The sequence below is a fragment of the Battus philenor genome, unplaced genomic scaffold (genome assembly GCF_028537555.1).
Source record: "Battus philenor isolate CCGP_79_NKW_IND1 unplaced genomic scaffold, ilBatPhil1.0.hap1 SCAF_10, whole genome shotgun sequence".
Taxonomy (NCBI): domain Eukaryota; kingdom Metazoa; phylum Arthropoda; class Insecta; order Lepidoptera; family Papilionidae; genus Battus; species Battus philenor.
Window position 1 is genome coordinate 8574925 of NW_027181662.1, and position 27282 is coordinate 8602206.

The window sequence follows — 27282 nt, forward strand, 5'->3', positions numbered from 1 at the left end:
CTCTTTAATATTAAAGAGACATAATTACTACAATTATTAAAATTTTACTTATTTTTGGTAATATAAAGTGGTGCTAGCGTTCAAAAGTAACAGGAATCCGCAAACATAAAATTGAGCAGTTGCTATATATATATTATATATATATTATATATATATTATATATATATATATATATATATATATATGTTTTCGTATTTTATATAAATTTGTACATTAAATTTACCGAAACAGACTTTCGTTTCGTGGTGTCGTTGTACAGACACAAAATTCGTTATAAAGTTACACTCAGATCTTACTCCGTACGAATTCAAGGACCAATGAATTTACTTTAAATACATTTACAAATATGTACTAATAAATGTTGTTTGTTAAATAAGTGTTTTATACTTAAAAGGTAATCATTGAATTGCAAAAATTAATATATTTTGTGTTCAAAGAATTTGACATACAGTGTGATCGTAGTACATCATATTAGGCTACACAAATTTAATATTACCACCAAAACTACCCTTAGCTTGTAACATACGGTAAATATATAATTTTGACCAAAACCTGTATAAATTATTTTTAACTAAAAACAGAAGTTAAAATTTTACTTTGTATACCAAGAAATGAAAAAAATTGGATAAGGATAAAGTCAAAGCTAATTAAAAACCGTAAAAATAAATACTACGAGATTATTTATTTTAAATTCACATTACGAGAAATGGTACTCGTAATGTGAAAAGTTTAACATTAAATGTCAATAACGACCGATGACAAAATTCTAATTTTCCTCTTTATTAATAAGTATTAGGTGTTTTTTGTAAAAGCACTACCTTATTAGTTAGCGCTTTTATTTATTTATCATTATTTTATTAGATATAAATAATATATGTTAATTTCAGTAACACATTTATTTTAATGTGTGTGTATATATATATATATATATATATATATCACATATATGTACATTAATATAGTATATATACATTTCATTCATTCTAGTAAAAACGCTCAATTTATTTTCGTTACACAATTGTGTCCATACAACGTTTAAAAAAATTATATCAACTAATCTAATTTCGAGATAAAATTAAAAATAATTATCACACTAGAAGAAACGAAAATGTAATAAACAGTAAAAGACAATTACAAAATGAAAAGAATTTTGACAAGTTACAAGACTAAATAGCTACACTGAGAAACGTTAGTGTTTTTTTCCATTATCTTATTTATGAATTTAAAAATATATGACACAAGAAGCGATAAGTTTGTGAACAACGTCATTAGAAGTTAACAATAGTCAATGATTAAACGTGTAAAGGAACTTCTAAACAATGAACAAAAAAGGAAATAAATAGTGCGGAATAGAGTTTTCCATTAAATTATGATAAACGTGTACAATGATTCGCTTAAAGCAAGTGACGAAGGAAATAAAAATGACAAAAATCATTTATTGAATTCCGAATACTTTTTCGAAATGAACGCCTAGCCTTTTCGTGAAAGTTACGAATGTAAACGAATTGTCTGCTCACGCAACGAGACGGTCGCAAGCTCGTAACTTTACATTCGGCATGTTTGAGACACGGTTTTCGCGAGTTCACTATAAAACCGTGGATAAAGAATTTATTCACATCTGCTTAAAACATTTTAGAAATATATAACGTGATGCATTACTATATTGCGAATAAACGTTTCGTGCAGCTATTAGTTGAAAATATTATTTTTCATACTCGAATTTTATCACGAACATATAAAACTAATTATGTTTCAACAAAATAATAATTTGATATTTTCGCTTAGTAAACAAGAGATTGTAAGCGTGTCTTCTAAATAAATATGCACACGTAATCTCAAGCAATTAACACATATGCAATATTATCACTTACTAAACCTGTAATTTATTGCATGATGTACTGCTATTTATAAATATACAGTTTCTTATTTATAATGTCACTTTGTACAACAAAACCAAAGTATTCCAATATTACAAAACTAATTACTAATGATGTGTATGATTAACTGCTCTCCTTATTAGATTTAAAAGCATTTAATAATAAAGGGCTCCTTTTGGGGGGTAAATTGCGAGAGTAATACAAGCATTACTTGGTAAGAGACCGAGTACTACCGTGTCTGATGACAATGCCATCTACATGTTGTAGTTGCTCTAAGGTACTCTTCGCTTTATGACATAATAGAGGAAAGTCACACTAGCGAGGACATCTGAATGGCGACAGCACCGCCAACAGATTAGCTTATAGGAACAAGCAACATTCTAGTTTTCATAAAATTAAGTGCCCATCCGAAAACAACTGAACCAACGGCTTTTGGCATAAAATTCATCATTATCATCATCATTTAAGCATAGCATGTCCACTATTCGACAAAAGCCCTTTTCAGCAGATATTAATAGCACCACTTAGAAGAGGGTGGTACACAGCGTCTTCTAACAGAATGAAATTACAAATTTTGGAATTTAAGAATTTTGCATGGCGGTGGAAGACTGAACGAAGCGGTAGAAATTTTTAGATACAACTTACAGATCCTCAAACTTAGCGAAGAGCGTTAGAACGGATCCATAGGACTGATGTTCTTATGTTTGGGGAAGTAGTAAAAAAGGGACTTACATGAACAGTCCCACCTGTTGATGACTGAAATAGTTAATAAGTGTCTGTTGGATTGGAAACTGATCTTATGAAGAATAACAAACAGCCGGCTCAACGCGAATACTCGATTGTCAGTATAGTATTATATTATTTAAGATCTCACTGAGGCTGCGTCGGAAGAGGATAAGGATGATTGTTATACAGCGTTGAGCAATATTCAGGGTATCAATCAAACTCAATCAAGATGCAAGAATGAAGAATGAAGAAGCATGTAAAAAGTAAGACGATTTATTTTTCATTATGGACGAATTTAATACCAAAATAGGCGAATACGATACCGATTGCGAAAGAACCATGGGAAAGCAAGGACTTAACGTGTGACAAAAAAACGAAGAAATTTTTGTTGAATTTCGCCTAAATAACGACCTGGTAATAGGAGGCGAGCAATGGTAACCCTGCGATGGAGACTGAGACTTGCGATCTTTGGTCACAAGTTCAATTCCCAGGATATAATTCACACATTTTGCATTAATTATATAAGATTGCCACTGCTCACAGACAAGTTTCCAAAGGATAGACAGCAGCGACCTCTGCGTACTATAATATCAGACTGCTATCGACAACCCGGTAGACAAGCGTGGCGATTATGGCATATCTCCCCCATCCTTGACCAATACCCTGAAACCTTGCAGCGGGAGTCTATAGGCTGACACGACAAGGAATAGAAGGCACTATTTTCTTACATGATTATAATAATAAATATCGATGGACCATGATGTAATCAGTGCTGAGTAGCGAATGTCGCTACTTAACGTTTGTATCCGTGGAGGCGAGGATTTAGACTTCGTATTCCTCTGATGGTGGCAGGGTTACATCTGAAAGTTGTGACTCTCACCACAGCAACTTCTAATCGACGGCAGTCCCAGGAGTTTATAAAGAAGAAGAAACAGCAGACTATCACATATTTCAAAGAAGAGAAGGCCCTAAACTCGACCATATCTTGACGGAAATGCTAACAGGTGACTGACAGCGAGACTGCGGACAGCACAATATCCTTTGCTGGTAAGACTTAGGAAACTGAAAATAACTTTAACTTGAATCGAAACTTTTACCGAAAAAATGTTTCATAGAGAAGGGGCACTTCATCACTGTACCTGTAGGATGACCTTATTGTGTGTACAAATCATGGAAAACTTTAACGCTCAACGACGCGGCATCAAGATGGCGTCTGCGTCAACTGACATGCCAGTCTAAATCGACAATTCGAGACGTGACTCTACAACTGTCGGTCTAAATATCAACACTGTGAGAAGACCAAAGAAATGAGATGTGGCGTCAGAAACACAACATTACAGGCTTGCAGCAGGTACAGCGAGTCGACCAAATCACTCGTCTAAGCAGTGTCTTGTCAAAAACTGGAGAAATTGTAAAGACGCACACGTCTAGGAGCAATGCCACGAAAAGACAAACGAAGAACAAAACAAGCGGCGCAAGTGGATTGTGGTCGACTACAGGTTACGTAAGGCCCCTCCTTATCATATACCCAAGCAAACTTGGCGCCGCATTAAGGAAGTTGAAATGCGAAGCCTACAACAGACAGGCTTGGAAATTGAGGGTGGACCCCCTGGTGACCCACTATAGAAACGTAATATCATAAGCAGTGTAGACCCTAGTTTATTTATTTCTGTTCATAGCTACATAGAAAAATAAAAAAGTGACAAAACTGAAATAAAAGCGTGTTAATTAGATATATTAAGTGCCATTGCAATGGTTCGTTGTTTAATGCACTGACAAGTTTAAGGTATTATCGCAAGATAGTCGTCTGACATCACTCCGGTCTTGCACAACCAGGTTGAATAGTTTCTGACTTAATGACTAAGTCCACTTGTCAGATCATAAGAAACTTACGTCCATCACGGCAATAATCAAGATTTTATGACGTCAATGTCACATTACTCACGTGAGTTTAAATTGGTTTTTATTAGGACAATGGTTACAAATGACTACACGCTGCACTGGAAAATAAGCATCATAAAAGATCATCAATGTCGAAATCTATAATTATATGAAGAAATGAATATTTAAAAATATATAATTGTAGACGATTTTATTTAATGATCAAAGAATAAAACATGTTCTTATTATCGCGAAATAAGCTATCGTTGTGATTTTTTCATAGGCGTAAAGGTACGGCCAGTGTCGGGGAGCGGTTTTACGCACTCGTCACAACGGCCCGCGTCAGCGACGCCGCGTGACGTAGGACCGCGGCCGCTCTTGCCAAATGTGAGTCAGCGGATATAAATCGAAGCTAGGAACCGGCGCGGCGCACTCCACTCACTACTCTAGTTCACCACGTTGCTTGCGCAGTGTCCAATGTTTATAAACGGCGTCGAGACTATCAGTTCACGCTTGGAAAACATTCATTTAGACTATCAAAGTAAGTACTTGACTTTTTATATATTCACGACCAAATTATTAGTCAATGCCACACATCTTTAGTTATTCATTATCATAATTCATTTAATTGGGACGACTTCTTTCGAACAATGTAGAATAATTAAATAACTGCAAATACTATGAGAGTACTCTACAAATTATAACAATAAGTTTTTGATTATAATTTGAATAAAGGAAGTATATCAAAATTAACATTTGCGTGTATCAAACATATCAATAAATGTTAAACCAAAGTGGAAATTAAAAATTCTCATTTAGTGCGACAAATATTTAATACATAATTAAGGATTTTGGTATTTTATAATCTTGATTACAAATAAAATTTAGTTTTCGTATATAATCGATATGTATTATGCTATTACAAAACATAAACGACAATTAAAATCCTTATAGTGACGTGAAATTCAGTTTCATTCATTTATTGCTTTATCATTGAATGGTTAATAAATAGATTATTAAGTGATCGCAATTATGGTTTATTTGAATATACTGTAACACGTGCTAGTTTTAAACAATATCTTTGTTTAATCGAGATCACGTCTTAACCTAACTTCCATGACATCTTTGGCACAAACAGTTTGAATATAACCATAGAAGTTTTATTAAAAAACTAATTTATGTATCCAGCTATACTTTGATACACAGAACTGACGCACATGATTGCTTTAAACTCATCTTTGTTTATTCAGGAAACATGCAGCCAATATCAGACAGGCCGCCCGTGTGTCCGAAAATGCAGCTACCACATTTACATCTGACGCAGTCGGATGCAGGCCAGAAAAAAAACGATGGAAGTCCACAAGGAGCAGATAACCCTTGGCTCCTGAAGCCACAGCATGATATTCCCGCAACGCCTCCACCACAGACAACCCAACAGTCTGTCAACTTCTTCCCTCAGAGAATAGGGTAGATTCTGCCATTTGTAAAATGTTGAAAAAAAATTACTATGGCATTATGCCATTTTGTCGGCACACAGACTTTTCGTATAAAAATACGCTTTAAATAAAACGAAATACGTTAACATCGAGTGTGACTCAGTTAGACTTTGAGCCAAATACTGAAGAAGTGTATGATTTGATTATTTCGGGTACGCTTTGTTGCAAGCGATGAAATACGACAATAAATGCATAACAATGCTAACTTATTTATAAATATAATGAATGTATGTATAAGAGTTAGACAATAAACAACTTATGATCAAATAAATATTTTGTTTTAATCATAATAAATCACTTAAGCGTGGATGAACATGAAAAAAATAGAACGTGACCGATGGTACAAAAAAAAATTCAATGTTATAGAATTTTATTACTAGAATTGTTATGTCAAAAATTATCACTCTAATAATAAACAAAACGAAACAAACAGTTTTAAATAATAAAAGTGAATGAACGGATTTTTAAATATAACCTGGTTTATTGTGATTTATTTTATTACACTAAACCATTTTGTAACGAAAAACAAACAAGTTAAAGTAAAATATCTGAAAAGTATTTTTACTCCAAAAATAGAGTATGTTGACGTATGCGCAGTAAGAAAAACATACATACATGCCAAAATAATGTTTGTTACACTATAGTATGGGAATCAAATTTTTATCATCAGTTCGTAAATTAATGAAATTTGTATTTAATATGAACGCGAAATTAAATACCAAAAATATATTAGTACAAAGCTGTATTTTTTCTTTAAATGTTGATGTGCAGTTGAGTGACTCAGAATTCATGACATGACTAACAGCAAACCACAAATAATTAGCCAAGTAATTATCATAATAAAATTAGTGTTTTTAATGCTATATTTGTGATTAACTGAAGCTTGGCAATTTAATTACACGTCACATATAAAGCAGATGAGGGTGTGGAAACTTCGTAGAAATTTTATAATAGAGACGAAAAGCGTTAATTAGAATTCACTGTACTAAATATATTCGATGATAATTTCAAAAACGAATGTTAATATCAAAAGAAGAAGAAGAATTTTAGAGGAAGAAGAAAATTGTTTTAAACCTAAATTTTAGTTTAATCTAGGCGTAAGTGCGAGGGCGGAACTGTCCACGGCTTCAATTGCCGCAATAACCGGCCCAGTTTGTCCCAAATCCAAAAATAACACAACGGCAATTAGGGACGATAATATCTCTTAACTTTTGACTCCACTCGACGATGTATGTATTCCTCTTTATCAATAATAATTTTTACCATTATTAAAACAAGTCAAAAAGCTACATGCAATTTGATGAAAAGATATATTAACAAAAAGAAACCTCTGTATAAATTACCAATGAAGTTTTTTTTTTATTAAATGCAATTTGGCCACAAATTACTTATTACTTATTCGCTGTTGATGTTGTTGCAGTTAGCCTGCCTGAGGGCTTCTCAGCTTCATCGGAGCTGAGTTCACGGAGCAGAAGAGTCCGTGAACTGAATTACTTTTTAGTATTTACATGGTGGACTCTTAGCCAGTTTCAGGAAAATTTACATTGTCATAAAGCTATCGTTATTGAAATAAATCTTGACACATCCGCTTATCACAATGGCGTTATCAGCGTTATTAAATTTAAAACTAATCTTTAGGTGTATCCGCTTAGATTACTGTCAATGTGACGGAAAATGTCCAGAAAGATAAAAAGAAGTCGATTAATAATGTAGGTAAATCTTATTATTGTATCACATATAATCAAAATTTACCTAAGCTAATCCCACGTTAATATCTTTCGAACTCGTGAAAAAATGAATACCTTTCGTCAAATATGGAGGCGGAGACAATACAAAGGTGGAAATTGCGATACAGTTTGTGAATGTAAGTGGAATCTACTGATAATAATACATATGATAAGCGTTTTGTGCGATCGATGTTGGAAACGTAATTGTTTTATAATTGAACTATTTACCGGCGGCGACGTAATGGCTATTGAACGTGACTACTAGAATATTCTAAGTACAATCTCCACAGCTTTTACGTGCCAATAGTATTAAAACGTAAATATTACTCACCTCGAGTGCAGTGTGGGATACTGGCTAAACTTGAATTCTGAATAAATATTAACTAGATATTATTTAATACGAGGGATGGTCACCCGCTGTTTCTAGCGCCGGCGAAACCTGATGTGCCGTGACGGTGCGGCCTCTATCGGTCTCTAAAGTACGTATAGACCATCTAATCGTGCAGAGACGGCATGTTCTACCGCATATTTTTTACGTATGTATTTTATTGTATTGATAAATCTTATGTTTTTATTATAAACGTAATCGAAGTTCTCAGATAGTAATGACGAAATATTGAATGTAAGTTTTAAATAGAAATGTGCAAGCTTATAATTAAATTGGTACATTATAAATGCAAATAGTAATTTGTAAAATATTTAAAAAAAATACATGTTTAATGAAATATTTATATTAAGCACTTGAAAATCCTTTTAAGTGTGTGTCTGATCGTTCATAGCACTCGATGAGGGTGCGTCCTGCGCCCTGAAATTGATGCGCGCGCATGTTCTGCCGGGCAATTCCGACCTCGAGATGTATTAGGTACTTTTGAGTTCACATAACCCATAAAGAACAACAATATTCCTCTGTTACCTTTACTTACCTTGATTCGGTAGCATCGTAATATGCGAAATGCAGTTTTATAACTTCTAGATAAATGGTTTATAAAATTATTATATTAAATAAGGATAAAATTCCAAAAATCCAAGGAATAATGTACGTTAAGATGAATCAAATTATATTCTCGCATAGAGCAATTAATAAAGAAATGTAACAATAGTTTTGCAAGTAGCGTTATAACTATATTGTAATGATATTTACATTTACATCGACATGTCACACGCTCTGTCACAAACAATTAAGTTAATTTTAATACCTTATACTGTTTATAAGATATATAGTTAAACAGATATAGCCAATGCCGTCAGCGATTTTGTGTGTTACTTCCTTAAAACTGGGGTAAACCTTTTTGGAAAACCCAGTGTTTGTTATTGAATATTTTTTTCCGAAAGAGGTGCCATAACGCGTGTAAGAACAGGGTTTGTATCTACAACAGCGCTAGTTTCCTCTTATTATTACAACAAAATCCAAATTCTGAGCTAAACTATAAATAATGAAGTATGACGTCCTCTCGTTACTCTATTATTACAACTTTCATATTATGATTGACGTTAAAAATTGATTGTATTGTATCCAAAAAGAATTTTACATATTTACGCATCCCTCAATAAAGCCGGAATAAAACCTGAGATTCCTCGGGTTCTAATTTTTTCATTCGCTTATTAAAGTCACTTTCGATAAGCTTGGAGTTTCAGATCTTCAATTGGCACTCTTGGCTGTAATTTTTTTGGTGGAAAAGGTGGCACTGAAATACTAATTAGTAATTAAGTATAGGTAATAAACTATTCTTGCTCATCGGCCAAGGGGGGTGCTTGCCTACAGTGTTTGATGTCATAATCGTATAAGGGTAGCCGATCCTTTTATGATCTTTTAATGTGTAATTCCCCTTAAATGGTTTCATACGACAATTTGTAAACCGCAGCATTATGTCAAACAAGTTTAACTATATCTGGCCAGTGTTTGAAATCAAACAAGGATGTGACAGAACTTGCGACCCTAGTACCTTAAATATTTCTTAAACCTCTTCTTTACGATGATGATGTACCTGTAACAAATAAATTTGTAGATTAGAAAACAAGTCTCAGTTATAGAATATTTTCACAATAATTTAAAAAAAAAATGTATTTTCTTACGTTACGAAAGGAGTAACTGCAGCAGGTTTTATAGTAACAATCGAACGAATCAAAGCGTAAACCTATAATTAAAGATTTAATGAATAGAATTTATTTAGTTGACATATTGACCGAAGACAGCTAAAAGAGTGAAATATGTCATTGATTGGAAATTTTGTTGAAAAAACTGCATAAATTATCAACGCAACGTCCTTGACGTTATCGTTATCGCTGTAAGTGATACAAAGCGGTATAAACTATAACAACAATATACGTTTGCTTATCAAACGCATTATAAAATATAATCATTATTATCATTCCAGCCGTAAATTACCGTACTCTGCTAGACGTCTCTCTCATAGATTTCCAATAAGGCCAGTAGGAACCGGTCTGCATACAGCGGTCTTTCGACGACCTTAACAATATCGTCTATGCACCTTTTGAGTGGACGTCTTACATTAGATTACAGATCTCCTGATAGGTGATGCGAACTCGTGGAGAAAATGCGAGTATAGCCCTCTACATGGCTCGACAGCGAAAGCTTGCCAATAACGCTCGAAGGATATAAAATCTAAGAGATAACTAAACTAACTTCATTTTTGTTTTTCTGAGAAAGAAGTAGTCCACACCAAAAATACGAAAAACATTAAATCAACAATTGTTTTAGCATTTCTGTTAAAAATTTATAATTAATTATACAAAACTACACTTTTTTATTTAATAAAAATATTACTTTTCGAAATTGAATTGGTCAATCACCAGACCACGATACCGACCTCTCTGGACCTCTTCTTTATATTGATATTTAGCTTGCTTTTAATATCTATAATAATAAAAAAACCGTTGTATAATATGCCTTAATATATATCTGTAATATATCAACGTTTTAGAATTAAGAAATTTGCTATTTTCATCAAAGCACTAAAACAGTAATTTACATTATATCAAACGTCTTACGTTGCGTGAGCAAGCATTATAATTTTCATAGAACGCGAAACTGAAAAAGTCCATGAAGGCTACGGATCCTGTAGAGATTCTACATATTAACAACTCAATTCAGGACACTTTTAAAAATTGCACAAAATAACGTTAACGACGACGTTCATACCGAGCAAAAATCAAGCACAAGTGTTGTTAGACTCATATAAGTAGCGATCCACAAATAAGATAATGCTCCGAAATTTTTGGATATATCATTCATAAATATTGGTGCAAAATATATATTGTATCTGTATCATCCTTTAGTTCGACAGTCAAAACAATAAAAAATGTAGCTTTATAGTAAAGTTTTTTTGCATTTTTAACTAAGTAATGATTCTTTTTATGTAGACAAAATATTTCTTAAAGACATGTACGTATGTTAAACATACGGTTGGCCTTGTGTTACAAATTATATTATATTTGTTGATAGGGCAAAAATGATTCCTAAATTTATATATATTGTAATATCGATTAGCAATACGAAAGTAATAACTTACAGCTGTAGCCGGAAGGAAGTTAAAGTATAAAATTTAAAAGTGCGAATTTTTGCATGAATCATATGCTTGGCGAAAGAAAAATGTTTATTAACTGAATAGCCAGCAAATATATATAAAAAGGCGACAAAAATATAACGATACGAGGACAACAGAAACTTTGATGTAAATCATAGAACCAGGAAGGATTTCGATTTCGCAAATGCGTGTTAACACGCAAGTTCATCCCTTTTCGTAACCCGCAAACAGTGCGTGCATGCGACATGGCAAGCTTCCGTGCTGATATTTATGTACTCATTCATCTATTTACTAAATATTTGACAAAAGAAATTAAGTAAATGTTAATTTTACTCTTTTTATTATGTAACAACCGGGCAAATGGTAAGCATAGGCTATTGCTAACGTTGCAACGTATTTATTAAATATTAATATAGCTATATAGTAACGTCAATCCATTCTGATTAGTATTTACGTATGGCCAATTATGTACATCTAATTATATTACTCTATTCTCAGTGAAAATATTTACTCTCTTTAAACCTCATTTAAATTTTAATGTAATCATTATTTGTAAAACGAACAAAATTCTACGTAAAATTTTAAACAATGTAATGTGTAAAAATAATTTAGATGATTAATCGCTACCTTAAATTCTGCTCGTAATATATGAAGTTTATTCTAATATTTAAATAAGTTTAAATGTTACCTTTTGTGAGAGTGCCATCTACATCGACGTTTAAGAACTTACATTTTGATCATACATATTTGTTTTAACGCCATCTAGGCAAATGTTTGCGACTAAAGATAAGTTTTAATGTTTATAATCAGACAGCGCCACAGTGAATTGTAAGCGCTACTAGCGCCATTCAGCAACGCAACCTTTACGGCAGTTCAAGTTGTTACTTCTGAAGACCTTTATTTCACGAAATATTTCATTGCGTCTACGTTAACAAATTCTTCCTAAAAAATCTTAAGTAAAAATGTAAAAATGCCAGAAAAAATGCCCAAAAACGAATTCCTTAATAACTCTTTTTTTATTTGAAAATCAATATTAAGTCATTTTTAAACCAGATAAATTTATTAAGGCAAACTTTGAACCTGGCCAATAAGCACTCTTCAATATCACATTCTATTTGTAACAAATCTCTTTGCTACCAGTTTATTGAATAAGGGTTATAATTTTATTTATTTTACACTACAGTTATTAATTATTTTCTAATTATTCTTATAAAAATTAATCGAGTAAAAGTTAATGGTTTCTGGGCACGACTATTCCACAGATTAAAAAAGGTATTTATTCGATCAAGCTGACTGAAGCTTTTATTGGCAAAGTTATTTTTAATTTATTTTTATTTATAATTAGGTCCATCATAAGTACTATGATTGTGTATCTTTTAATATTATAGTAAATAGTTTTTAATTAGTCAAGAACAACACGATACCATTAAGATATGGTGCACATATCTGTAGACCTTATTATATAGACATTTTTAGCATGGTTTAGTTACAATGTGTGAAAATAAACCTTTATAGATAAATATGTATACAATACTTAGGTATACTTTTTAATTTATTAAATTATAACTTTATATAACTATACAATATATATTTGATAAGTGAATGGGTGAGATGACATTCTCTAAGGATGTATCGATAATTAAAAGTAAATTTAGATTATTTTACATGCTATTACCTATTCACGATTTTATTTTTTCTGCCTTCTCAGTCTAGGAAAATTACTATCTCAACTTATTATAGTAGTCCAAAAAACACATGACGTCATAGATTCAACAGGAATCAATGCTGGATTTTGAAAAACCAGGTTTTCGTTGCGCGCAAAAAAAACGCGACTGCAACAAGCGAACGATAGACGCTTATACACGCAGTATTTAATTGTCCAGCGAATACAACATTAAATTACTACTTTTGGAAACACTATATTATAAATAGATTAAAGCTGTTACTAGCACCATTCACTTAACCAGTTGGGACATAACCAATGATTAATGATTTTAGAAACAAACCTTTAGATGCGAAAACATATTAAATTTCGCAGCAGCTAGTAAATCATAAATAATTCGAAAGAGTATCTAAAATATTGTTACACGAAAAAATTATACTTAAAAAAATATACCTACGCTTGACCCAAATATTGCCTGCCTCACAGAGTTTAAGTATACTTAAGCCTAGCACTTTAAATATCGACCAGGGAACGTAGGCACGTACAAAAACTTAAACCTTTATCGTAAGCTTTTATTATTCATTAGACTTGTACACTTTGCGGGTGATAGCGAGATAAAGGTCGTATTTGTTTCGTCCTTGTTGATGAGGAAAATCAAAGCCATTTGTGATCTATCAAGTATATCAATGACCGTAGTGACCAGTATGTTAATATAATGTAGCGATCTTTAGTATAAAATCGCAACTACCTTACGCGACCGATTATTGTTAACTAAGGAACGCACCTACCTTACGTTTCTTGAGTACTGCTCCGATTAAACCATCAGATGCGTCGCTGACGACGGATAGCTTTTTAGTTCATTATTGTTTATAGTTCTTTAAACAGCGTTTAGTTTATAACATTAATTAGAATAAAAATAATGAAAATCAACGCACTATTATATCGCCAACCGTGAATGTAACAATTCCTACAAGAAAACGTCGTTTAAATCTAAATCATCAAATTTCTAAATCTTTAATAAAGCATATAGTCTCCTTCGTGCAAAATTAATGATTTACGAAATTTGGTTTATGACATTAATGTTAAGTTGAAATTCACAACAAATGACTTGAACTATTATAAAAGGTAGTGGGTAGGTAGATAACATATGGTAACATCTTATTTATAGTACAACTATTCTCATTGTGGAATATAAGATTTCAATAAAAGTAGGTATTGAACAGTTTTCGTAATTTGTTTTTTAACAGTAAACCCTAAAGTAAACCGATGGGTGACTGGTGTTTATGAAAAAAGGTTGGAAGCTCATCTCGCGACAGGCGCTTATTTTTTGAATATTATATAGATATTATTGGTAGAAAAAAAACATCATAAAAAACCGGTATATACTAGCAACAATGATTTCGTATGTACTATTTTTTGTCAGATAAATATGTGGAAAAAAATGAATTGTGATAATCACAACTCATTACCTCTTACGGCACTGCGCCGATTTTTTCTACCTGGGAGAAAGCCTGCAACCCAACAATAGAACAACGCTCGTATTGTTGGGACAATGCTCCAATTAACAAACATGATTTTTGTAGTAATATAACAATTTCTATGCGTATTACCTAAGATCACGACAGGTTTAAACTTTTCAAAGTTGTATTGGAATAAAATGTATGTTAATATTACATTTCGACCCATTCGATTATTTCCAAAAACACGTGGTGACAGTGGGCAGGGCTCAGCGCGCAGAACAGATGCCGCTGGAGCCTTAAGGTTCTCTAGTGAAGTCCACCGAGCGCAGAGTATGACGTCTACCCATAAGATGTACAGGCAACCTTGTTAAAGACGCGGAATGCAGGCCGCTACCAACTGGATCTATTGGAAATCTAGAGGTCCTCCTCTCTACGGTTAGTGATGATGATGATGACGAATATTTACTTTCAGTGTTTAATTATCTTTCGAGGAAAAAACCTTAAGTTTGTTTTTATATTATCTCATATTACAAGAAAGACTTGCAAAGTGAAGATTTTTTCTCCAGTCAACAGAGTCATATGCGTTATTAATTGAAAATTGAGGTCACAGCTAACAGCACAAACCGTTGTTCGTATGAAAATCACCTTTGCTCGTTAACGCGGACGTCCCCTCACCTCGACAATGAAGAGTCTCAATTGTTTCTGCGATGAAACATATTCGATAACAATGTTTTAACTGATCTAATAGAAGCTTCTCTAAAATACCAATACCTACATTATAAAAATAATTTTTAAATACCGTTCAACTTATTACAATTTCAAAGTATATATAAGTATCAGTGGAAAATAAAAATTTCATTCACAAAAGAAATAAATTCACACAATACTCAAAGAATTGACTACAGATTGTATTTTTGTATGTGGTAAGCCACAAGCATGTGTAATGATGGCATTGATTACGTCTTACTCTATTCTATGTACTTATTATTATGCATTTATAAGCAGGATTTAGTTCACAGTATACAGAGACGTGTTAAAAAATTCATTTGGATAGAGTATTGTTTTTGGATTCCTTTATTATTACCCGCATCTTTTGTTTACGATTAAAATAACATAAAAAATAAAGATGTATAGTTTACAATTTTTCTTCCTAATTTTAATTCTTTATTAATATAGTGCTAAACGGTGTACAGTATGATCGATCCCTTATGTTTACAGAATGGTCAGTTAAAGGGGTGAATGTACACCTCATTTCTCAGCAACAAAGTTTAAAACTTTTACACCTTTTTCCAATCTCCTGTTTAAAGAGATCATAAAGAAATATGTTACATTATTTTGTTTTCCTTTGGAATGCGACAGTCAATAACTTCTGGTAGTACAAACCCTGCTGGGACAGAAAATAAACAATAATCATTTAAAATAGATAATAAGCTTTTGTTGACTTTTCTTGCTGTATTATTGATACTTTGTTTATTATTTCTGAAAACATTGACTTTTGGAAACACAAATACCAAGTATTAATTGACTACAAATGAATAATACAAAATTTAGGTAATATCCTTATCATATACTGTTTTTTTTCTTAATACCAAAATCTGAGAATTAAGTTCATAATTTTTTTATTACATATATATATATGGGTGTGTGTGTGTCTGTGTGTGTGTGTATGTATGTATAACATCTCATTGTGTATGCGCTGATGTCGCGATACAAGAGCGCCGCGGCCTTCGAGTGTCGTCACGTTTGAAAACAAACCAGTGTTATATATTACATCATCTGCAGGATTACCTAAACGTTGTTTAGCATGTTTGCCTCCGCTGTACAGGTCACAACACTGTCAATGCACAAACTTCATTTAACAATAACTATCTACGCTAAATATTTCTTTAAACGAAGTTATGATAGTTCCACACAACTATGAATGATTTTTCTGAAACTTTTTTTTTTAGTTTAAAGTGGGACACAACGAAAAACTAATGTCAATTTTACTTAATAATCCGTTCAATTATAAATTATTGGTGCAAATTTCACTATTAATTCAAAGTATATTGTAAAAACTTAAAAAACAACATCAAAACATGAGTTTTGCTAATTGATATTCTTGTAATAAATAATTGCTATCCGGAGTTTCGTAATATTTAGCTTTATGGCAAGTTTTCAACTTGACGTAGATGTACATTTTGGTGATTAAGTGTGATATCGTGTGAACAATAGGCTATAAAAATATAATATTTCGCAAGACAACTGCCGGATTATTATTTGTATAAAAAGGACATAGTCTTTGTATTTTATAACAGCCTTGTAAATTACGAAAACGTAAGGAAAGAACGTAAATTTTTAATTAAAACTTACTTTGAATTATTTAACTGCCACTCGTAACGTAGCAACCTAATTGAAGTACGAAAATTGTAACAATATGTATCGTAAAATATTGTAACACTGTGTAAACTACAGAAAGAAATGAAAGAAATATGAGTAAGAATATGTGCAACAATTTATTTCATCGAAAAATGGCGTTTGCTCATTTGGCAGCTTCACCTCGTTTGAATCAATGTAATGTTCATCTTATGTTCCCTGTACAGATCATTATTAAAACCAGTAAGTGAATAATGAGTAAAATTAACTAAACAGAATACTATACAAAGTAAATGATGGTTAGGTTTCTTAGTAAAGTTAGATTTATTTTGTTTGGTCTAATTGTCATTTTAATTGATTCGGCACACGCAATGTCGCGACTAAATTGAACTAATGTTGTACACCGTAATGGTACAATTTCGATGCGGAGGCAGTAATTTTACCTAAGTTTATTTCAGATTTTGGTTTTTTGTAAAATTAAAACTAAGCCTACGAATAAAAATTTGTTAATTTTTTTTTGGCGAAAATGTCATCAAAATATGTACTATTAATGGTAAATTGCAGAATTTTTTTAAATAATATAAATGTGTCTGGATTAGAAATATTTCTGGCTGTAATATCCTTTAGAATCCTCGTAGGTGGGAGATATGCGTGCGCCTAACCCGTCCGGCAATTTACCAATCACCGTGAAGCCCTGACGTCAGATAAGAGAGATGGATGGTAATCAGCACACGCCCTGCCATATGTGATGAAACAATCACTGCTACATCTTCCGGCATTTTTGCTTCCAGTATTTTAAATCTATGTTAATGAATATTAATCGCAAAGTTTGTTACTAACCACAAAATTGAGGAACATCTGAACCAATTTGGCATGAAGAAGAATTTATTGAAAGAAAAACGGAACAATTTCATAACCTATTCGTTAAGATTTTTGTTATAATAATATTTCTGCATTTATTAAGGTAATTAAACGTGTTAGTTATAAGGTCATCTTAATTTTTAGGATTACAATTACATTTAGTATTATGAGTCCTTGGAAAGCGTGTAAACTTGTAAATATTAACGCTAGGAAATAATTAGTAACATTGTACATAGATGTATGTTCACGACACTATAATATAGTTCACAGTTCATTAATTGAGTTCATTGTGCGGTTCTAGGAGCAGCTTCTGCCACTCCCAACGGTATCACAAAGTCGTAATGAACTTTGCAAATCAATCTGAAGATTTAATATTTGAACCAAAAATTAAATAATAATGTTAAACCAAAAATAGCTGAATAGCACTAATGCTTAAGTGCAGTTCATCACGGTTCTCAGGAGAAGAAATATAAATTGCATGTAGTTTCCCGAATATAATGTTGCATAATAATTGTATTTATTATTTATTAATAAACATTAAATATAGGTTAAAATATTTATATAATTGGTTGCAAAGACTGTTTTTAGTTTTCAGTACAGCAAAAACAAGTGTTAGTCAGTGTAACTGTAGCAATCGTTATCAAGGAACGGCGTGGTTCATTAAAATAAATAGTCTCTCATTAACAAAGTATACCTACCGTACTGTACGTAACAAGGTAGCTCTTTTAATCGACCTCAATAAATATTAACATCAATGGTTAGTTATCCGTTTGATCATTGGTGTATCGACAAATGCATTACACATAACTTGATTCACATACCTAATCGTTTCGGAATCCTGTTACTGTTTATAGATCATATCTTCGCCTTCCACACCCTGGTTAAAAAAAATGAATTCATTTAAGTAACGAGCCCAAAGAAATTTTTCGTGCCTTTTCACAACAATGTAAAAAAAAAACTATTTTTATAAGTTTATTTTGAATATGTATTAATAATAAAAATGGCTCATAAATATCGAGATGATATTTATGAGCTATTTCGACAAGTTCGAGTGAACCTTACTTGGGTTCAGAAATGTTATTATCTTAAGCTATACGACACAGATGATACGTGCTTCATCCTTCAAGTTTAAATCAAGATATGAAAGGTAAGATTAGGATTTGATAGCGCTGATTTATGCAAAACAAAAAAGATCATTAAGTAAATTAAAAAAATATGTTATACAAGTCCTATTAGGGCTTCTTTTCTATAAAAATTTCGCCAATACTACTCCTTATATTACTAATAAACTAATATAGATATGGAAGACTTTGACAGACCTCAATATTATACTCATACATACCAAGCATAAAGATAATGGTATCTTAATGTAAATATATTTTTAATCAATATCAGATAAACAATTAAGTGAAACTCGTACGAGATAACATAGATAGCCGTACTTGTTTCGGATCAGGGCACCTCTGGTACCGTGTATTTCCAGTTGCAGGATGCTATAACAGAAGGGCTGAATTTTATTTTAGTTGCTATGAAGTCTGGTATTGCTATCATGATGTACACAAGTTATCACTATAAATGATCCAAAGTCGATAAAAATATGTATTAATTAATCTATATTTTATTCGGTGGATGCTGGATACAGTCCGCTTCCAGCAGGTCAAGATAGAAATCTACAGGGGAAGCATATGTCCAGAAGTGGACGACCTGCAAATGAAATAATGATATTTTATTTAACTGTAGTTCAAAATTTTACGATGATATAGACAGCAGACTCCGCACACAATGTGATGTGTAGTCAGCGTGATATAAAACAATGGAGAGACACTCAAAGAGCGCGTGCGCGATGCGCGGCGAGGGCGAAGACATCAAGCATTATCAAAGTTAACGAGAATAAGTGACTTTAATTGTATTTATGGCATTTACACGACGAATGGACCCCGTCAACAAGCCACGGCCCTTTCTAAATGTACTTCCTATTTAAAACAGATTGCGTCCGATTGCATTAACATTTTATACTGTTACATTTGATATAAGGCTTTAAATAACAGTATTTGAAAATAAAAAAAAATTAAACAAAAACTTAAATAAGCCAAAATAATTAGAAAGATAGTATTCTCAAAATCGTGAATGAACTGTCAGCATATGACATGCATCATATGCTGAAAGTTTCATTTTAAGACTTGTTCCTGTAAATTTTGTCAATTTTTCAATGCACAAAGCTTCTTCCGCAAAGTTTCGTTTGTTTTTAAGAAATATTTCGTAAATAGGAGTCATTTCAAATGCTAGTTTTCTTAGTGTAAGTAGTGGTTATTGTTTTGACAACGACAACATCACATTTGCTACATTTGCTTACTTCTGTAATGGAGAGTTGCCGTAAGCTACAAGACAATAAACGCATTTGAATATGTCATAAATAGTAACAGTAATTATGTTTTTTGTTATAAACTGCATAGCGGCAGTTAATAAATTGCATTATAAAGTCAAGGCGATGTTCAGTAAGATTATCTATGTAAAAACATAAACAATAGAGCGTGTGAAGTAATACAGTCACTGCTAACGCTATAAAAGTTTGCAATGTGTAATTATCTTACGCATAGAAGTATTTTAATGTAATTGACAAGATGAGCGAGCGTTGAATTGAACATAAGTGATATGCCCTATTCATAACAATTTATTATTACAAAATTCTATTCACAACCGCTATAGCGCTTGGTCATTTGTAAAGAGAATGTTATGTGTCATCAACTCATCAAAATCTCTTTCAGCGTTTTTTAAAGTAAGATTGCGACTTCCTAATTCTGCTTACTATATTACAGCTAAAATAAAATAATAACATATAATATTAAGCTAAAGTAAAACCTGTTGTAAGTCTTCCTAATCTTTGACAACAGTGTGTAAATATTAGGCGGACCAGAAAGTAATGTAGTTCCTATCGACATGTTTTACAGAAAAACCGATTGATTTTTACCGCTTGAATTTTTATAATAGCGATTTAGTAAAAGATTGTCGATAAAGAAGGTGTACATATTGTAGATAAGAGGTAAAAGTTGTTAAAAATGTAGTCAAGTGAATTTAACTTAAGAAAGCGACATTACTTTCCGGTCCCCTTAATATATTGTCATACTTATTCTGATCAGTAATAACAATGCCGAATAGCAAAAAAGTTGAGTTAAACTTTATATTCGACCATCGCTTCTACCTGTGCAGAAGCATATGATAAGAAAGTTTCAGCTATTATAAAACAACGAAAGTGTGACTCACTGGCTCTTGAACTATAAGCATGGTTATTATAGGTTGAAAATTTGTCTTCCTATATATGAAAATAGTAATTAGTTTTGTAAGTAAATGAAAAGAACAGGGAAGATTAATTGGTGTCAACAGAAATTTATGGAAGCATATATATGCAGGTATTTTCATCATAGTCACAGTTTAGGTTTTTTTCCTTCAATATCTTCTAGGTTAAATGAATGGAAACCGTTCCAACAATCTTGTTTGGTTTTACAATGTACTTGGAACCGTTGTCCGATAAACAAACCAAGCCGCAAATTAAATAAAAATCAGTGCAAAAGAATCATATTTTAAATAGAATCGGTACAAAAAGTAAGTCGTAGACTAAACAGGAACACTCAACAAAAAACTGATGCATTTCTCTGCATCTTAGTTCATTATCACTAACCAATAAAATACACATGTACATATTCTGGTATTCATTCGATCGCTGGAAGAACACGGTATAATAAAAGAATAATCTTAATTTTCGGAACGCAGTTCTGTAGTGGAAACCACGAATCGGCACTAGTAGGACATTAATCTCAAGCTGGAGCTGTTGAAAGAAGTTGGATCCTACATACATCAGGCTCTCTTGGACCTATGAGGAATGCCTACGTCCGACAGGACACATCCAACAGCTGAAATGGTGATAGTGAATTGCCGACACAGGTTTGTGTGAAATTTACTGAGACTTAATTTAAAACATATTTGGTTTTATACAAGATATAAGTAAATGTATTTTTAAAAAGACTTACTTGTTCAAGATTTGAAACCTCTATACTTAAGAGAAGTGGGTTAGGTAATGTCTAAACATACATATAGCACAAAGTTGCGATGTAAATACTGAGTTCATTTACACGAAATGATAGCCGACGTATTGTTATAATTAATACGTTATATAAGATGATACCTTCACTATTTATCTATTCAAGGTCCTATTTAATGTGGCCTAAGAAACCATTTGATTAATAAAAATACCATATATTTAATATGAAATGTTACTATTTCATATTTCATTTTAAAATTTTAATTATGTATTACTGGTTTACTGCATGTAATAATAAAAGTTAAGTTATTTAGTAGTAGTGGTGTCCTTTGGAATTTTACCAAGATCTTTTAAAATTATATCCGGTTTATATTTCTTTGACCAAACTTGAACTATCCGGACCCCTTTTAAATCACAAGACGCATTTCTTTCTATGTGTAGCATGTACCACGTAACGATAATACCAGAAAGGGGATTGGAACTTGTTTAAATTTAAATATAATAATTGTAAAGGTACATGTTCTTGGAATCTCTTTAGTGAACAGATTGAAAATGACAGAATTCTAAATATATGAGAACGATCGAGTTGAATTTAAAACGCTCAAATTGTATACAATGTCGACTTTTAGACAACAATAAAAAACCAAAAAAGCGAGATAGACTATTCAATGGTAATTACGCCAAAAAAGGCAATAAATTGTCCTAATTACAATTCACCAATTACCTAGTTAACGTGGGTTGGGAGTTGCCGCGCTCTGTGTCTGGTACGAGGAGAATTCTTCTAAGTAGTGTCGTCAGAGAAACATCGACCCTCTAATTACCCCTCGTTTCGCAATTGTCGCGACTGTTACCTTTTGTTACCGGCTCTGATTATTTATCATCAGCTACATTTATGGCGTATTCGTAATGGTGAAAAGCAAACCATAATTATTCCTCATTATATATTGTTTTTTTACACAACCTTCAATATATATTCAATAATGACATGAAAAGATATGCCGCATTGCTTAGCTTAACCTAGTATAAGGAACATTAATCGTAAATTTTGTTTGCCTCAGAAAAAAGTAACATAAATCTCTATAAAAGATATCACCTGGTACTTCATTTTGCGATAGAGAAATATTAATATTGTGTCACGTTACTAAATAAAGCAACGGTGCGGGTTATCTCATGGGCTCGGGACAAAGATAAACTCCTTGCAATGTTGCAAACTATAGGCGTATTTATGTACATATATGTGATATTGATATAATTAACGGATTTCCCGTAGATTTCGTAATAAATGTTTAAAATATAATAATCTTTTCATCTATAAAAGCATTCTCATTTCTAGATTTAAATTATTATAAATTATTATACATTTAAAGTAAGCCAATTTATTATTATTAGATTTAAATTATTATAAAAATTATTATACATTTAAAGTAAGCCAATTTCATTTAATTACTAATGGTTTTTATAGTATCATGCTAGACATATAAGTCTTTACAAAATATCGCTACCTTCGAACCTAGAAAAGAATATGTGTAATGTAGTATATTTTCAAAGTCCATAATTAAAATAAGAGAACATCAAAAAGTGTAAGAGCGGTCATCGCAGAGATCTTCGAGGGAGGTCTATAGCTAAAAAGATGGAAAATGTCTTCTTTTATGATAAATTATTTATTTATAATTGTATAATTTATATTCTTTGATAGGTTTTGCATTAAAACAAAATTAAAACGCATTAACGTAGACAATATCAACAAACTTAGATAAGTTACTTGTTTCCGTTAGTAATTATATTATTAAATATATGTACAAGTAAATTTTAGTTTTATAATACGAAAACTATTTGAAAATTTAAATTCTCTCGTTAAAATTGTACAGTAAGTAAACCAATATAGAAAACAATAATAGTATCAAAAGTTTACTGATATTAAATAGTTGATATCGTTATCGATCGAATCCTTTTTTAAGATTACCGAACAGTGCAGGAAGGAGATAACGTAATTTAACAAAATTTTATTACAATTCATAAAACGGTCTACTTCCTGCAAAAGAACAAACTTGTGTCGTAAATTTTTTTTCTCAAATAAAATGCAACACTCAAAATCGATGTTAGTATTTTGAGAGACCCCGCCTACTTAAGATCTATTTGTAGTGACAACGTCGTACGGTCATCGTAACCTCATAATCTACTATTGCTGAATTTCAATTGCTGTTTTATATATACATTTAAATTTAAAAATATTATTTATAATATAGTCTATATATATTAGAAGCCGTTGATAAAATATACACAAGACACTCTGAAATATGGAGGGTGGATTTTGTTGAAGAGAGTGTTGAAGAAAATGTAACGCGGTGTCACAATGAGAGCCTCCACCCTTCGAAGTCGGAATTAGTTAAGAGAAGTGAAATTTATGCTGACGCATTTTCTATATGGTCCCTTATTCAAAGTTCGCTTAGCAGTAATTAAGTTGGCAAATAAATGATTGCCGATTTCGGTCACAGATGTCTCTCACTATCATTTTTATGATATCCGAAAATGTTATGACCTTCGTCATATATAAGTCAGCAGTCATTTTTGTCATGGTTAAATATACAATGATAATGACGCTGTAAAATTTTACATAACACAATAATTGGCTGCAAAAAGAATTTTTCAAAAAAGTATTTAACTATTTGGTTGAAAACGAAGAATATCTATGAGCGACAAATTTTCAACTTGTCAGAGACATGGCAAAAGGGCATCGTTCAAAATGGAAAATGCACCTTAGAATAAAGAACGGTTTTTTCATTCGTTATTTAATTTAGTCATGAATACGCCTGTAAATGACATTATTTTGAAAATTCGTGCATGACGACAAACACTTCTGATAAGGACGAAAAATAATTCAATATGTCATATGAATGTCATTGATAGTTAACTTCGAGAACATTCTCGAACAATGTTATATAATTAAGGATCGTATACGTAGAAAATAAATAGTACTTTTATAATTGATAATATATTAAAAATATAAAACAAACAAATGACGTCAATATTAAAAAAAACATTTATATTAATGTTAATAATGATTAATAGGTACAAGGTGGTGATGTACATGCTTTAATATAAATTTGAGAATTGTTTTTGGGACATTTTAATCTATGTTTTGAAAAATCAAATGTTTATCATTTTACAATTTAAGATCTTAATGTTGATAACAATATTAAAAACGTACCAATCAAAACAAAGGCCTAGGCGCAAAATTGATCAAGAACTGGTGCCGATTTCAATGGTAGTCATAAGTAGACAATTAAAATCAACCCGAAGCAAAATTCTTTTTATTCTTATTTATTACTGTATATCTGTCTGTTAGACAAAATACACGTAGGTCGATTTCGATATCAATACCATCATCAATTTTCGATCGAAATTTAGAATAAGGTTTGATAAAATTTGAAAATTTGTCCATACAAAAACTATTTCCCGTACCGGGAATCGAACCCGAGCCTCCTGGGTGAAAGCCAGGTATCCTAGCCACTAGACCATACGGGAGTTATCAACAAAAAACAAATATGGCAATCTAAATATAAAGTATTTATTAATCATAGCAAATTATATTATTTATTAAAAATCAAAATTTTAAAAAACTCATTTTTAGCTATCATATAAACCTAAATAGTATTTAAATTTATACATGTGTATGAAAACTGAACTTTATAAATTTCATTTAATTATAACCATAGTAACAACACTATCGCTCAATAACTATTTTATGTTTTTTTTAGTCTACGCTTAAGAAATAAAACACATTTGAGTATTGTGTTTAATTTGTGTAAACGTGTTTTATTTGTTGGAATCGAAATCGCACTATTAAAATATTATAATATTATAAAATACTATTTAAATATTATAATGAATATAAGAACCTTTTTATATACTTAATTAGATTAACGTTTAACAAAAAGATTATTATTTTATTTATTCTAAATCGTATTCCAATATAAAGTTCAAAACTTGCCTATTCGTTCTAATTAAAACTTTAATGGAAAAACAGTCATACACTGTATGAAAAAGAACCTCCTTTGTCTACGTTATCCTAGACTGGAGCTGTTGGCTTAATTCTTTAGAAACTAAAGATAATCGGTACGAAGTACTGGATTTCTAAATACTTTGTAAGAATATGCGAAAACATCAAAATAATTTTCTTTATTTTTAATACAAAATTTGCTCATTAACCACAATGTCACAAAATTTTTACATTTCTGTAACTACCCATATAACCTATAATAAAAGTAGTTTATAACAAAGAATTCAAACTTAATTTTAATGATATAACGAAATAATATTCTGACCTGTGTTGTGTTTCTCTGCAACATTGCCAGCGGTTGACGTTGTGTCCTTTACTCCTTCCATCCCGTTTTTTTGTAAAGAACACCCTCAAAATCTATAAAAACAATTGATTCAATTGAAAATCGATTTAGTTATCAAAAATTTTTGAGTATAATGAATATTTTTGTATATATATAGTCTGTGATGTTTTAGTTAGTTAACTTGTTCATTTTATTTAAAAAACTAAAATGAAAACGTTATGAATATACTCTTGATAATATATCTAACCGTGACATCTTTAATAATTGTTTTTGACATTACATTTAAAATGCTATTAAAGTGATGCTTAAATAAAAGCTATAACTCATTTTAACATTAACTTGAAATTAGTTTGATAATAAAAATATATTATTAGTTTTTCTCTTACCTGTTTATCAATTTACACTGATAAAACTGCACCTTATTACTAATCACTTCGTAAACACTGTCAACAGTAAATAGTTTGGCGAGCAACCACCACGACGAATACAACATTAAACACTGAGATATATTCATAAGCCGGCACGTCCTCTACACAATACTTTAGCCGAGATAGTAATGTTGCCACATTCCGTTTAAAATTTCCTAAGTCATTTAAATATTTAAATGTGAATTTTCAACAATGGAATATTTTGCTATGTTTTTAACAGACTAAGTATGAGAAATGATGTTAACTATTAGATTATATCGATGTCAACAATGTGTTTTCACATTCACACAGTCATAAAATAATTTTTTACATTAGGACACATTAAGTAAAAATAGTGGCACAATTTAAGAATTTTTTAAAGGGTTACTTAAAAAATTGTAATAACTGCATCTATTAATTCACTAATATTCAAATGTGTAATTAATTCTAGTTTTATTAGAAATATATCTATAGACTAAAGGCACTAAAAATACTTTGTTAAAAGTTTTTTTATTATGACAAGTTAACATTGACACCTGGAAAAATTACCTTATTTACTGCGAATATTTTTATTCCGTCGGTCTTTTTCACAGTTTCATACTTACTAAAGCACGAACGCTTCCGAACATACGCCGAAAGTATCCGAACGTTTGTTATTGATGCCGGGAAACAGTTTCCGCGCCATTTTCTTCGGCGATATTGTAAGAGACATTTTGACAAAGGGCTTAGTTGTTTATCCCTTCTTTAAAATAGCGATAATTACATGTAGTAATAATTAAATTGTAATTCGGTGTCGATATTTAACTATTATTAGTAGCCCGTACCGTGTTTGTGTTTTATATTTAAAATGATCTCTTGCATCAAATAATATGTTCATTAATATTTAGAATTACTATAGCAAATTT

General features: G+C 31.4%; 1 protein-coding gene and 1 non-coding gene across 5 annotated transcripts in view; both read right to left on the minus strand.

Annotated features, from left to right (window-relative positions):
- The window catches only part of tau (microtubule-associated protein tau), a 36515-nt gene extending 10013 nt beyond the window's left edge, over positions 1-26502 (minus strand). For all 4 annotated transcript variants that reach the window (XM_068766187.1, XM_068766172.1, XM_068766164.1 and 1 more), the window contains exons 1-2: positions 26357-26502; positions 25953-26044 (exon numbers count right to left, since the gene is read on the minus strand). In XM_068766187.1, coding sequence (XP_068622288.1) covers positions 25953-25976 — 24 coding nt within the window. In that variant the 5' untranslated portion in view covers positions 25977-26044; positions 26357-26502. The remainder of the gene's footprint in view (positions 1-25952; positions 26045-26356) is intronic.
- TRNAE-UUC (transfer RNA glutamic acid (anticodon UUC)) lies at positions 25081-25152 on the minus strand. Its single transcript has one exon. It is a non-coding gene; the product is annotated as a tRNA-Glu (tRNA).
- Positions 26503-27282: the final 780 nt, after the last annotated feature.